At 49.2% G+C, this 15,405-nt stretch overlaps 2 protein-coding genes across 5 annotated transcripts in view; both read right to left on the reverse strand.

The window, feature by feature from the left end:
- The window catches only part of IKBKE (inhibitor of nuclear factor kappa B kinase subunit epsilon), a 33,420-nt gene extending 26,282 nt beyond the window's left edge, over window positions 1-7,138 (reverse strand). Inside the window, exon 1 of one of the 2 annotated variants that reach the window (XM_090024975.1) lies at window positions 3,935-7,138. The gene's annotated coding sequence lies outside the window, so the exon portion shown is untranslated. The remainder of the gene's footprint in view (window positions 1-3,934) is intronic. The other variant, XM_090024976.1, reaches the window with a different exon arrangement.
- Window positions 7,139-7,289: 151 nt separating this feature from the next.
- SRGAP2 (SLIT-ROBO Rho GTPase activating protein 2) overlaps window positions 7,290-15,405 on the reverse strand; it is a 163,794-nt gene continuing 155,678 nt past the window's right edge. For all 3 annotated transcript variants that reach the window (XM_090024974.1, XM_090024971.1, XM_090024973.1), the window contains exon 23: window positions 7,290-13,429. In XM_090024974.1, coding sequence (XP_089881100.1) covers window positions 13,046-13,429 — 384 coding nt within the window. In that variant the 3' untranslated portion in view covers window positions 7,290-13,045. The remainder of the gene's footprint in view (window positions 13,430-15,405) is intronic.

Consider the following 15,405-nt stretch of genomic DNA (forward strand, 5'->3'; position numbering starts at 1 on the left):
ACTGACGTGGCTAAATGCACACGCTTCTGTGCTCAAAGCCTCTCTCTAGCCAACACAGGGGGCTGTATGCAGCACTGGGGGAAGGCCTCGCACAACAGTGCTCCACCACGCAGCAACCACATGTGTGCTGACCAGCGTGTAAGCGCCAACGCTGATACCCCGTCTCCTCTTTTAACCGCTGGATTGACCTTTTGCCATCCTGCCTATTGGTCAAGGAGCACAACCCCATGGACAGGGGCCTGACTGCTCCAAGGACTGGCGGACGGGCCTGGAAATCCACGCCAACCGTCACGTGATCCTCAATCAAGGAGAGAAGCCAGAACAATCTCCCTTAACGAGAGAGACTTCAAACCCATGTGGGTTTTGCGTTAAATGTGAAATAACAGATGTAAAAATGGATCTGTTGAAATGGGCGGGTGGGGGAGGAAAAGAGTGGGCAAGATGAAAAAGCAAGCAGCAATTAAATACGTTTCCCAAGAACAAAAAGCAGCTTGTCAGACCAGGCTACGAGCCCTTTTTCTTTGTGAGCGCAGCTCCCCAAAGGCACGGCCAGCAGAGGCATATCTGCTCCTGGAACCGCAGCTGGCACCAAACTGCTTTTCCAGTCCCAAACCCTACGAAGTTCACGGCAACTACAGTTCAGGGTACAGACTTCCTCCTAATCCATTTGTACAGCACCTAGCACCAGAAAGCTCTGCCCCAGGTCACAGCTCCCGAGCACACCATAAGGCAAATGAGCAGCCATGCCCAGATCCCGTTCAGACTTTTATGCATATTCCTGCAGGATAAACACAGGTCCTCCAAGCTTTGGGAAGGCTCCAAACTAGAGCCTAATATCCTGCGTCTTTGCCCTCGCTCTGCCTTTCATTTCTGAGAAGCAGGACGCGCTTGGTAACATCCTGCATCAGACCAACGAGAGAGTGGGTCGAAACGCAATTAAAAAGGGAAATAACCAAACAACTCCTGTTGCGGCTCCAGCTGCGCTACAGCCTTACTTTGCCCTTCAAAACGGTCATTTCTTTCCTGCGAGGAGGAAAAGCCCTGCTCAACCGCGGGAGGGAAGGAAACGCGCTTCACTGTGGGACCGACGCTGACCATCTGGAACCAGGAGACCGGGGGGACAGACTCGCAATAGAGGGGCGGAGGCCTGTCTTGAGCATAAGGCACCCATTTCAGAGCTTCCAGCCTGGCAGGACAAGGTGTCCCGTGCTACCAAGACTGCTCCATCGACTAAATTAACGCTCCACAAGGTGGCAACACCGCCCCAAAAATCAAGGCAGGAGGAAAGCCAGCACCGTCCTGCTGCCGACAACCTCCCAACCCAGGCTCCGAGGGGCAGGGCAGCCCGACAGCTGTAGTGCCCTTCCTCACAGACACAGCACAAGCCAGGAGCAGGTGATCGAGATGAAGCCACTGTAAGCGAGACATCTGCTCCTGGGTAGGGACCAGGCTGCACCTCCGCTCCAGCCAAAGCCCGATTTGGATGGCAGCATCAGGGCGAGCGTCCTGTCTAGGTCTCGGACCGGGGGCACATCTCATACCAAGGGGACAACGAGGCGCAGTGGCAGGCAGGAGGTGACAGCGGGCTCTGTAGAAAAGGGGTATTATTACGACGCATGCAGGCACAGACACGTGGGGCGAGAAACAGCAAAGATTTCTAATCAATGCTTCCTGGTGACCTTGGTATAAATCAAGAGAGACAGTGTGGGCTGGGAAGCCATACAAAAATGGAAAAAAAGGTGTCACGTCCATTGAAAGGGGTGATGCTGCTGTGCCACTGTCAGAGAGGAGAGGGGGGCTGGCTCCAGCACAGGCGCGAGGCCGGGTGCTGGTAGCGGCTTAGTCCATGCACGATCCCATCCCGTTGTTTTCGGAGAGATCTCTGTAACAGGGCGGCCCACTCAGCAGGAGTAACCACAACAGAATCAGGCCCCAGACGAAGGCCCACCAAAAAGCCTGCGTCTCCTCCGGTCTCTTCCCGAGCCACCCATCGGAAAGTATTTCGGGAGTACGTCAAAGGGCGAATCCAAGTCAAACACGCGGCCAACATGTATAGATGCGCCCGGGGTAGGCGACATGTACAGATGCGCTAGCCGGGCCAGGGGTTGCCAGGAGGGAAACTTCAGCAACAACAAGCTCAGTGCAAGGTGCGGGGCAGGCCTTGCTGCTGGGGCTGCGCTGCGCACACCTCCAACGACAGTGCAGACGGACCCGGCGCGGAGCCATGCCACGCAGCACCCGGGTGCAACATCGGCCCTGCCGCTCTCGGCGGCCTGTGTCGCTTAAACGGCCACTCGCGGGTTCCCAGCTTGGAAACTGCCCCCACCCCCTGCCTCTCCCAGGAGCTCCAACAGCCTCTTACTTGTAATGTACCAACGCATTTATTTTTCTGTCAAAGAAATAAATCAAAGCGCTGGGGGGATTCGACCCCCTTGTTGCCCACGTTGGAATAAATGATCTGATTAAAAGGATTTAGGATATTACAGCCTCCGAGTCGATGTCCTCGGCCGGCAACAGCTAATGGAAAATCAAAAATCATTTTTTCTCTGTGTATCCGTTACCTCTCGGCTTCCCATTACATGCTCAGAGACCAACGCCGGGCGCCACCTGAGCCCCCCGGAAATCGATGGAGGCTAATTGAAGATTCATAAAAATGAAAGGGATGTTCCATCCAATCGGCCTGTTGATTTATTGAAGAGGACTTTAAGGGTAAGGAGCCCGATTACCTTAAAAGCCTCAGCTCGCGGTAGGGAGTCAGATCCTGTCGGGAGTGAAGAGCCCCCGGGTCCCAGCATGGCTCGGAAGGCACAGTACTTCCCGGCCTCTCCCAGCTGAATGACAGGACTGGATTTAAACAGGATGCCGCTAGCTCGCTTGGAGGGCTGGCCATCTTCTAGACACTTGTGGGCCTAATCCCATCCCCTGACATCGATGGTTCAGCATCAGGTTCTGCATTATTACGTGCAGTCTTCGCTAGAGACGCTGTTACCTGCGTTACCCAAATTCCCGTCTGTATTCCCCGAGCGCCCGCAATCCCCAGACAAAACCAGGGTCCCATGGTCCTAGGCCCAGCTCCACTGCAGGACCCATGCCCAAGTCTGGGAGCAAAGCGGGGCAGGGGCCGTGACGTTCACCACTCCTTTCGTACCCGAGTAAGCCCAAGATGCCTGGCAGAGAAAAATCACCCTCCCCACACATTCCCGCCGTCAAATGATGGGGCATTTTATCAAGAAGGCGGTTGAGGGTCTTCTTAGGGGTTACTTGCGACCAGAGGTGCACACGTGCAAACACAAAGCTGATTTTTAAGCAGACGGAGTCCTCTTACACAAAAAGCAGCCCGGCTAAGCAGAAGCACAAGAGTCGGAGAGAAATGAAATGAATCTCCCAGGTCACCCCAGCAGGATCCCTGCAGAGCTCAGCAAGGATGTTCCTAACTGCATGTTCCCCACTCATTTTCCTTGGGGGCAGTGGGGGAGCGTCCCTTGGTTTTCAGCATCACGTTGGTGTGGTGGTGAGCGCGGCACGGGAGGCAAGACCATGACCTTGGCAGGAAGAAAGTGCCTTTGGCATCTGCTGCCTCCCAAATCCCAGGCTGCTCCACGCTGACCCTAGCGCGAACATGTATGAACCCTGGCAGCAGTAGATGCTTGCCCCACTTGCAGGAAGGGCCTCATGGGACAGAGACCAGAGAGCAGGAGGGATGCAGCCTCCATCCACCTGCTCTGGGGAAGGGCGAACAGGCAGGTTAACAGCCTCATTGGCCCTTGTGCCCCATACCCATAAGCCAGGTGCCCCATGGAAAAAACATCCACAGAAGGCTCTTACTCCTCCTGCCCCAGAGCGGGCATACGGCCCAAGTCGGCGCACAGCCCCCCGCAGCACTGCCTCGGTCACCCACGAGACTCCCCATCCCAGCATCCTGCGGGTCTCTTACCTCGTCATTAAGCCAGGCACCGCTCTCCCCCAGCTCAGCACAAGCCTCCTTGTCCGTGGGAGAGGAAAGGCAGCATGTCCAACAAAAGCAGCCGGGTGTTAGCTCTGCAGCAGAGAGACTGGAGATACAAAAGCCTCAGACATCCCGACCCAGTTACAGCGAGGCCCGCTGTGGGCGTCCAGCTCCGTTTATGGCAGACTGTTGAGATCCGGGAGGCTAATTCAATACAGAAATAAAAATTCCCAGCATTTTGGCTACCCTGCCCATGCAACGGTTGCATTAGAGGCAGGCGTGATGTGGGGCAACACAACTTCAAGAGGGCAGCGGGTCCACCCCCTGCTCACCTCGGCTCTTTCAGGGGCCCTGAGGTTCCCTCCCCACCGGCCCTGGCACGCAGCAAGCGTGGGCATGGTTAGCTGCACACCACTGGCTGTCAGCCCTGCACAAAACAGTCTGATTAAACATCAAACACCCCTGTTCTCCCACACTAACCCCTCCTGTAAATAATTAACTCTCTGGAAGCTAAACAAAGGGCTCGTTTAACCCCTAATTACAAAAACCTGGAGGTGGTTTCCCCAGCCCCTGAATGAGAAATGCTGGGGAAAAAAAATAAGATGGGGTAAGCTGCCCATAATACGGATGACTGAGCACTCCTCTGAGCCGGGGGCCGGGACCCTGCTCCACGCAAACAAGAGCGATCAAGCGTTTTTCAGTCAGGCGGTTGCAGGAGTTCATGCTCCATCACGTCCTGCTGTAACTGGACAGCTGTGTCTAATCCAGACTGGATGGGAGCTGGAAAAGTATGGAAAAATGTTAGCAGCCTGGCTGCCCATTAACAAATCAAATGCCTCATGCCTTCCCGTGTGGGGTTTGGGCCAGCAGAGCTAGGGAACGGCCCCTGGGAGGGCCACGCGTGGGAGGCAGTCTCCGTGGCTTAGTGGGAGCGAGGCTTGAAAGTCTCCAGCTCCCTGGAACAGGCTCCAGTTTTGGGGGAGTCAGTGCAGGGTCTCGTCTCTGCAAGGTGGGCAGGCCGAAGCCCAGCTCTCTGGCTGGACGCGCCGTGCTGATTTAAGCCTCCCGATTCCACGTGGATGGGCGACCTTCCAAAGCCCGCCACGCTTCCTAGCGGCAGATATCGACTGGTATCCCCTTGCCGATCCAGTGCTCGATCACTTTTGCATCCAAAAGACCCACAAACAAACATTCGTTCACAGAGACACGCACCCCACCCGCCCATGGGAGGCAAGGGGATGCTGCTCTAGCTGGGCCAGCGAGACACAGCAAGGCTGAACGACTTGCTCCAGATCACACGATGATCGTGGCAGAACTGGGAACCGAGCCCAGACCCCCGCGACTCCAAGACCAGCACTTTAACTAACTAAGGAGGCACGCTTCCCTCTGTGGCGACGCTCTGCTTTGAGGGCTTGGTGGGGTATTTGGGCTGCTGCGTGACAGCCTCCAGTACGTGGACTGAAGATGCATGCCAGACAGAAAAGGGTGCAACTCAGCATCCTGCAGGCCTTTGGCGTTTGAGGACAAGGGACAAAACCACAGCTTTGGGACAAGAAGTTCACTCAGAAGCAGGCAGGACAAAGCCAGAAGGCCTGAAGGAAGCAGCCCACCTTTCCCCCCCACTCTAATTATTATTTCAACTGGAATCCAAGTCAGTCATGAAAAAGTTGCAAGGGCCAAGCACACACAGCTATAAATTCCTCCAGGGCTATAAACATCACTGCAAGCACAGAGCAAGAGGATCAAGTGATTGGGCACTTTTCAGCCACGCTTTATATCACTGCAATCCCCACCCCCCCCGGGCATATGTAAGCCCTGAGCAACTTTGCTAAAAAATAAATAATACTTTTACACTACAAAGAACCCATTTAAAAATAAGAGAGGGGGACAAAACATTCCCTTATGCTTCCTTTGCGTCCTGCTGGCTTCGTCTCCTTCCAATCCAGTCAAAAAGGGAAAACGTAGCCACAGGCAGAGCGCTCTCTCAAATCCGGGGCTGGGACATTAGACCACCACTGCTTAGATCAAAACTTGCTCCGTGGGGCCCTGACCAAAGCAAGTCGTTTTTCATTCTTTTGTTTAATCATTTTTGTATCCAGTTTCTCAGCCGTAACATTTTCAGCTCTCCTCAACAGGAAAGCAGAGGTGCTTTGTTAAAGTTGGTGCATGATGGTAGAGCACAGCCCTGACTCCATTATAATCGGAGACCAGAAACCGGTAACGAATGACCTCTGTGGTACTGGAGAGAGGAAGGGCGTCTCGGCCCTAGCGGTATACCACTGATCTCGGCTAGCGGGCAACCCAAGGTGCGATCATCTCGGACCACGCGCAAAACAGCAGGCCCCATAAACAAGTAATGAGCCCGGGGGGAATCTCACAGGAACAAGAACATGCCCTCAACCTACGAGCCCAACGCTGCTTGGCAGAAAGTAGAAATGCATTTGCATTGTACTGGGGGAGGGAGCGGGAATAAATATGTCTCCCAGCATTCGCTCTCCCATCTGTTCCCGTACAGCGATTATGCTGACAGCAACATCACTGCAGGCGTCTTGTAGCGCTAAGCATAATTTACAGCCACGCGCAAAACATTCACAACACTCCCAGGCCCTTTCCTCTTGGAGACAGCAGCCACCCCGGTGCAGAGAGACCTCCGCTCCCTTCTCACAGCTCCGCCACCGCTGGCCAATGCAGGAGGCGAGCAGCCGCCACGCAGGGCAGGGGGATGCCTAGCTTGGGGTCCTGCTCCATGCGACAGCGGGTTGCACGCACATCACCCGTGACCCCAGAGCAACCAATTCAGCTGCGGATTAAGGCATCCCGTCGAGGCGTAACGCGTGCTCTGTTCCAGAAAATGACTCTTCGATAGCAGGTTGCTGGCGCGGATGAACTAGAAGGGTTTAATCACGTGAGCATCCTCCACGTGCTGGCGCAGGGGCAGAGTACCACGAGCGGCATTTTGGGAGGTGCCTGTCACCACGTGCAAAGCCACGCCGAGGGCACCGGGAGCAAGAAATCCTGGGTTCTGCTTACAGCTCGGCTGCTGCGGTTACCACTTGGGGCAGGTCGCTTCCTCCGCCCGTCCTTCAGATAGGCTGCCTGCAGAAGGCTGTGCGGACTGCTGCTTGTACCGCAGCTGCTGGTCCAGAGGCACGGTACTATTGCTGCAGCCTGTAAGACTTCCCTCACCTTGTTCATTTTTCCAGATGTTATTTAAGCAGCTTTGAATCCAAGGGAAACTCAAAATCTCGAGGCAGGCAGCACGGCGCCCCAAGCAGACAGACACCAATGGTTCTATTCTCTCTCCCTCACACTCTCGCCCCGACAGACACAGACACACACCCCCTCTCTACACACCATTTATTGTCGTCTGTAGGTCAGCATTTCCACCATACCTGAAACATTTATTTCTCCGAAAACTATTGCTAATGACAAACAGATACACTGCGTTTCCCCAGTACGGATTTAACAATTCCAACACGTGTACTCTTCTAATACTGTACAATACTGTACCAAAAAGGAAAAAAAAAAAAGAGAGAGATGTACCTCCATATTGTACATAGTTGTATATACAAAGTACAATTTTACACAGTTTTTAAAGTAAATATATACACCATATATATATTGGTGTAGAAGACATGAAACAATGGAAATTGTTTTAACAGTAACATTTCAGCCCAAACCATTAAACAGTTGCTGTTAATAAAAAAAAACAAACCAACCAACAAAAAGAAACCCCCCATGTGCTGTATGAAACCTAGCCTGCTCCTGCAGGATTAGGGTTTAAATTAAAAGAAAGGAAGAAAGAAAGACACGATTGCTAAACTGCAAGTGACCTTTCTTACATACAGTAGAATCAAGACATTGCTGCTATTCTTCAAATTTGGGACAGTTTCATCAATTGTCCTGTTGTGGCTACATATATCAGAGCTGGTCTTTTAAAGAACCTGTTGCTTACAAGTATTGCTCCAGCAATTTGGCACGCTAAGAGTCCAGGTCCTCTGGACTCAGTTTATGCAGATTACAGCGCTCTGCCGATAGAGAAAGGCTGGTGAAGTCCACTTAAAAAGCAAGTTATTATAGTGCCGCTAAAATGAAGGGTCCGTCTGCAATTTCCATTGCAAGCTGCCAGATGTTTTCCCTGCACTGAAACCTGACCTAGCAGTATTTGCACGGTTGTGACTCCTTCCCACGCCCAAACCCACCTCTGTTTGCTCCGTTTCTGGAAAACAAAAATCTTTCGAACAACGTTTCCGGAAGTCCAAAAAACAACAGACACCAACTGCACGTTTTCCAGTTTTTAAGTGGCGGCTTTGCTGCTCCCTTCTTCAATAGAAATGAGACTTGAGATTTAAGCCGAGACAAAACCCTTCCTCTAGTAATGCTTTTTGGCATTACTAGTAGGTGAAGGGGCAGAGCTGAAGGTCCGAGAAGCAGTTTCTGCATACGCCATGCCACGTGCATTACACAGCAGACAGAACGTAACGGCTCCCTTTGGAGTTTGCGCAGGCACAAGCAAGTGGGTTAGAAATGGTTTAAGTCCAGGCAGCTGCACCAACCAGTGGCAGATCAAGGCAACGTGTGTAGGGGGAATATACCTTCAACGAGAACATGTGAAGCTGCAACACAAGTGGAGTTAAGCCCACAAATGCTTCACGCCTTCTCCAACCACAAGTTTTAACTCCAACCATTTTAAAAACTCATTTCCCCTTTAGGAAATCTTCTGGTTGCTCCTGGTTTACTAGTGACAAGCAGGAGCTTCCTCTCTCCTGGAAACTCATGCTATGGCTGTGGGACGGGTAGTCAAGGCCAGATGATTTCACAAAAGGGGTGATATTTTTATAAAAGCAAATCTATGTTAACACGCGTTTTCTTTTCTGAATCCTTCCCAGAAGCGGGGAACCCATAGCTGCTCCTCGGCTTTTCTTCTCTGACTGAAGTGCAAAGCCAAAATGAGTGAGTGCATTTGAATTTTTGTAGCAAGCCCCCTTGGCTTTAGGGCTCAGTCCTGCGAAGTGCTGGGTCTCTCACACCATGAGCCAGGAGGAAGGCTTCGCTTCTGTGCAGAAGGATCATTTCACATGCTTACGGTTAAGCACGTGCATATTGGTGCACTGGATTAAGGCAGAGGATCCAGCATCTTGTAAGACTTTTTGAATGTATGGTCTGACCATGGTGCATGTACACGCACGCGCGCGCACACGCACACCCCCCTACACCTGTTGCCTTAATAGGGCATTATGCCCTACTGGGAATACAACCTCCCTTCAACTGGCAGAGCCAGTCCAGTCCAATCGGGGGAGATGCTTCCGTAACGAAGCTGCGAGGTGCTTACTGCAGAGGTTTACGTGCACAGAGATGCCTACCCCACATTCAGTGAAGCGTTGATGTCTCGACCAACGCTTAGGAAAGAAACAGAAGTTAGGGCTAAACTCTACTTTAAGTATTCCCTTTACTGTTGCAGAACTCCCTTAGATAAGGGAACTTCGCTTGTGACGACATACCCAAAACTAAGGTAAAAGACTTGGGGCATAATGTAGAATTTCCCATCTAAATTCTAACAGGCTGGATGCGATGATCTGCAAGGTGCTTGCCAGCCCCTAACAACTACAAAACTAGGCTTTGATCTGGCCAATGAGTTTGTCAGTACCTTATCTGAACACATTATTGTGCGAGAACAATCCTACATTTAAAAAATAAAGCAAAGTATTCTTCACAAGAAAAACTCAAAAACTCTGTTTTGAAACAGGCATTCAAATACATAGCGGAGAACTCTTGCTGTCACAGCGTATTGCAAGTATGTGATGGTTTTCATTGCAACCAAGCATCCAGTAAAGATCAAGCAAAAGTATTTTTGGTCACATCTCACTGTTTTGATACATGGACTAAGTTTACAAGCCCTAAATCGTTAGCCTTTGGATTCCCAGGGAGGCAGAAAATCAGCAAGCGTCAAAGCAGGGTGGAGTAACTTCCAACTAAGGAAGAAAATGCACAAGGTTAGAACTGCAGAAACTATTAAGACTGATCACCTAAAATTGTATTTTTATTTTAAAAGGTCGCTTTGGATTATTTCAATCCAACATTCAGTAAACAAAAAAAAAAAAAGTCTTACGTTCATACAAAGCATTACCGAGCAGACATACATTATTCCAGTTATCAACACTTCTCTTTTCAAAAAAGAATATACTTTAAATTTGACACGCACTAAAAGTTACGAAACTGCATTTCCCTGGAAGATCTAATAATTCTTCTGGATATGAAGTTATGAATTAACATATACACTTCCCCACGCAGCACAACGTCCTGTTTTCCATGTCACGTTGACCTCTTCGGTAAGATGCCCACCAGACAAGTGGAGGGTGTGGCCTTTTCCAGTTCTTTCCACCTTTTTCCCCAATCAGTTTGTCATAAAACATTTGCAACAAACAAACTGCTCGCCCCACATAGTCCGTGGCACCAGACAGACAAGCTACCAGTGGTGTTTGCGGGGCTGGTTTGTTTTTTTGAAGCATTTCCTGCCGGTTAGGTAGGCCCAGACAAATTGAAGCATCAAGGACGCTCTCCAGGCTACGCCGCCAGCTGCGTATCTGAACGTGAAGCACAGCGCACACCGCCATTCCAGTTGATTTGCCCAAGATACGCTCAGTAGGATCTTCCCAGTGTCCTGGCCTCTAGAAACAAGCATGCTACTTCCATACGGAGACCAGCAGCTGATCTCTTATGGCCACTTGTACTGTGGGTCTTGAGGACAGGAAACCACCACCTTGTCCTAAGGTGCTGCGTGTAGTTGGGTACTGTCTCTTGGCAACATGAATGCGAGGCATAAACCAAAAGAAAATAAGGCATTACTACTAATGAGCCAAAGTGAATTCAGAGCAAGATCCTGTTCTGCTCATTTCCTGGGCAGGGAGACCAGCATTCACTTTGACCAGTCACCATCCAAACAAAAACCTAAACAACAGATTTGCCAGAGTCTCGCCTGAGTGAAAAGTCACTAATTGCTTACTGGTTTGTAAATCGATTTCCAGAGGAAAGTGAGATTTCTTGGTACTTGGAGTCCATCAGGAACCTGAGAGCGAGTTAGCTGGTCGGGTTCATTCCCTTGGATGGGGACAGTTTACAATCCAACAGAAGCAGCGCGCGGATGCAGCGTTCCCAAAAGATAAAGGCTGCTGAACGTTAACGAAGGAAGAACGAACGAGGAAAGTGGTCCCAACAAATTTTTCGGCATTTCCTTTGCACTCTTGCCAACAAACTCGTCAAGTCTCCAAAATTCAGGGCATAGAGAGGGTCAGTCGTTTGCCATCAAACACCATTCATACAGAAGTTCCTCTCCTTTTAGAGATGAAAAAAAAAAAAACCCAGCAAGTCTATCCAAGCAAACTCCTTTTAATGAACTGGAAGTGAATATTTAAGGCCAACTTTTTTTTTTTTTTTTGTTTTTTTTCTTTTAAGGAGATGTAATGTATTGTTTTTAATAAAATGCCAGTTAAAAAGACTACAAATCTGCATTAAGCCATGAGAAATTCTGGTTGCAATTCAGGACTTCACAGAAAACTAGAGGAGAATGGGAAAACCATCTCCCTCCTCATCTTGCTCAAGTGGGTATGATAAGAATTTAAGATGTGTGACTATTTCCAGACTGCAACAAAACTCAGGCATGACAAGGTAAGCCAAAGATGAAACATCAGCTGAGAGTCTCACTGGCTGGGCGGGACTGCAAGATTCATCTCTGTTTTAGTATAACGTGTGCATTTCCTTTCGCTATTTGTCATTAAATTGTAGCTTTTTGGAAATTCCCAGCAAATACAGAGGAGCCTATACAGCCCGCTAGCACTTGAGACGGTCACAGTCTAGCATATCAATGCATATATTAAGAATTCATTAAAATGTCTGCAGAGTCCTTGGAAGACACAATGATCTACCATAAGAATATGCATTTAAGCAATTTATAAAGTTGAATACTATACTGCTCAAGTCCCATGTGCTTTGTGTCCCTGTCCCCCTACCCCCAATGGTTCATGGTGGCCCGGCCCACAGAACAACTCATTTACAATCAAACGATGAAAAGTTTGGAGACCTTGAGAACCCAAGCTTTAGGTACGCTCAGATCTGAGATTTTGGTTTTGGCCCATCTCAAGCATAACAAGGACACGTGCGTTAGGAAAGGCAGCTTCTTTGAGAGCACGGTAGCTGGTGTTGAAACGTTAACTCATTTTTACATTCCTTCTTCAAGTCCCTGCTGAAGGACACACGCTTTGCACACTGCTTTATCGCCTAATGGAATGGAAACGTCATTTAGACAGAAAGCACAGAGCTATGTTTAAAATCTGGGAGCACAGCTGGAGTGCCCATAACCAATATGTTCCGGGATTCTTCTGCCCTCCTAAAAATCTGAAAGAGATGTGTTGCATTTCACTCTGAGCAGACGCATAGCATGCAACTCAGCAAAACTAAGACCGTTTCAGAGTTATCCGTCATGACAAGTCTTAACCGAGGAGAGAAATCTCTAGGACTAAGAGCTAAGACCCTTGAAAAACAGAAAATGTAATGGAAACTGAGACAGACCCTTAAGCACAGTGGCACCAGCAGGCAATGCAATAAAGCACAAGAAACAGGCATGTCCAAGCTCCACAACCAGTGGCACCGAAACATGCAAGAGACTATTTATTGTTTCCCTGCGGCAAACAAAGCACAGACTATATAAGTCACTACACCAGTATTCAAAACATGATGCCACTGAGAACTTCCTTCAGTGGCCAAACATTTGAACAAGGCATCAACTATAAACCAAGAACTGATTCATTGCTCCCTTGTGTTTTCCTCCTGTTTCACAGTGACCTGATAATGGGTTTTCCTCTGTCCACCTCGTACGTGTGGGATGCTGGATTTTGTGGTACTAACATCACTAATGCAGAGTGCACGGGATGAGGCTTAATTACTAACATCTTCACTCCCAGGAAGCGCTCCTGGCAGTGACAACTTACAAACTAACCTTCGACAGAAGTCCCAAACTAGTTAAATAGGAATTACAGCGTCTCTTTACTATGGTCTCCTCATCTGAAACAATAACATTACATCCACGGTGTGGCTTCTAGTTCATCAGACAGTACAAGACTTGTCAGTAGGCTGCTGAGATGGAGAAGACGCAACAGCAGGGCTTGTGGCACTGGTCTTGGGGAAAACGGTAGGTTTTGGCCTAGTTGCTGGAGGTTTAACCGGCGCAGCCATTTTGACCGACTTCACCGGCCTGAAGGCGCACGGGATGTCGCCAGCAGTGCTGGCGCTCCGCTGGAAGGCTGGTTCAGAGTCCTTGATGATCTGGGTGTGCAGAGGGCTGGAAGGCTCCGAGGTGGGGGCCACGACCGGGGAGGTTTTCAAAGGCTCGAGCGTGTCGAGGACAACGTCTGGCGCGTGCTTTACGTTGCTTTGCCTTTCCAGCTCCCTCAGTTCATTCAGGGCAGAGTTCATAGTAGCTTCAATGTCCTGCAAAAATTGAAGAGAGACCGAATTCATCACAGGGGCTAGATGCACACGTAAACGAGCGCGCTCCAGAGTCAACTGTAGATACACCGCGTCTCAACTCTAGCGCCAAGCGTCTGCCATCATTGGCAGGCAAGGGTTAATCTGACCTTGAAAATGAAAGGGACATCAGCCTTACGTGCTAGGATGACTGGCCGCTGAACATATTGAAGCCAATTAATAATACTGTTTTCCATCAGACCGGAGCCAACTAATTGATAACACTTTCCTTGAGGCTAGTTTTGCAATTTATTTTTCCTGAATGCTCCTGGACTTTGAAGATGCAAATAAAATCCTCTCCTGGCCCAAACTACTAGGAGAAAAGCCTGCAGTTCAAAAGATAAGGATCTCTACTTGTCCCTTTTTTTTTCCTTGGCCCACAGGGATAATCTTCCAATGATATCAGAGAGAGCAGCTCTTTGAAAGAACAAAAGCATGATGTTAGCTGCTTGCTGCACTGGTTGCTGGGACTCGGAGAATCCTATCACCCTGCAGCGCGTATCTGTTACAGCCATCTCAACAGCTCAGGTCTTACGCAGGTGCTTTTAATCTCCTGTGAAAATCTCATAAACAGAACTGTAAATTGTACTGAGTTTTAAAATCTGCAGAGGATGCTGGAGACGCACGGCAAAAGAACAAGGCATCGGCAGTTCCCTTCCAGCTTATATAATATCATGGGAACTAAGCACAGCGCTACAAAGGCGCTCCTCGAGACCAAAGTAAAATTGGTGGGTTTGTTCTGAGCTACGTCAAGACCTAGAAGTTTATTAAGGATTCAGCTATGGGTTGGAGTCCGCTGGTATAACAGAATTCACGGGAGAGCAGAAGGGTTTAGCCTTTCCATGACTCATATTTTGGCTACAGCTTTCTAGCTTCCTTAGAGGCTTTTTTTCCCCCCCTCCCCTTAAAGCAAGCGGGGGAGGTAAAGATCAGTCTAGGAGTGGTAAAAGGAACCAAAGACAGTAACCTAACACCTCCAATCCTATCCCCAGACCAAGCAGATTTTAAAACACTTACAGATCTATGAAAGATATGTAGAATGTCAGATGATTACAAGATGGTGTTTGAACTGACACTTGAGAGGACATGAAAGGGGAGTGCTAATTTAATGCAGCCATTTTTTTTTTTTTTTTTTTTAAAGCTTCTAATCTCCAGTGGAAACAACGAATTACTGCAGTTTATTATTCTGGCAGGAAGAGGAGATTGAAGAGAAAAACTTACGTGAGAGCCTAATTGAAAGACAAAGAGACTGATTTGTTTCAGCTAAAGTCTAACAAGAATAAAAAAAGCAAGACAGTGAGAACCGGATAACGCCCTCCGACAGAACTGAGGCTAAAGATACGGCAAAGGCCAAACACAGCACCCCAGCAGAGGATGTAACAGATATTCACTTGGACCCTGAACAAAAGGCCAGTGTTAATGGTACGATAACCTGACATCCAGTAAAAGCTATCTAGTGTCACAGGTTCACCTGTAAGGAGGCGTTCAGGTAATTTTCACTTATCCATTTTTTCAGGGCTGGGGGGGGGCTTTGGAAATCCTGTTACTTCTGGTTCGCAAGTCTGCAGACATTAGCCATTCAGGGTACCTCAGAGCTGACTTTGAAACTTGAGAGCCAAGTGCTCCTGAGCCTCAGACACATCCATCACATACTGAAAAAAAGCAGCCGGCATGGACGAGCATGCGTGTGCAGGCGTATCTAGGGTTTGGAACGGGGAACACTGCATGAACCTCTGGCGAAAAGGGAAGTCTGTAATATTTCACTCCGATACTTGCATCAATAGCTTTAGCTCCCTGCAGTCTAAGCCTTCCTTCAAACGTTTGGCTGTTTTGAATCTGTTTTCTATGCCCTGGTATTGTTCTGTGGCAGACAGGCCAAGCCAAGACACAGTAATTACAGATCCTGGTGGCTGTTTCTGTTGACACAAGTCATGATTCTT

Source organism: Crocodylus siamensis, chromosome 13 (genome assembly GCF_052110815.1).
Source record: "Crocodylus siamensis isolate JL-2025a chromosome 13, ASM5211081v1, whole genome shotgun sequence".
NCBI classification, from domain to species: domain Eukaryota; kingdom Metazoa; phylum Chordata; order Crocodylia; family Crocodylidae; genus Crocodylus; species Crocodylus siamensis.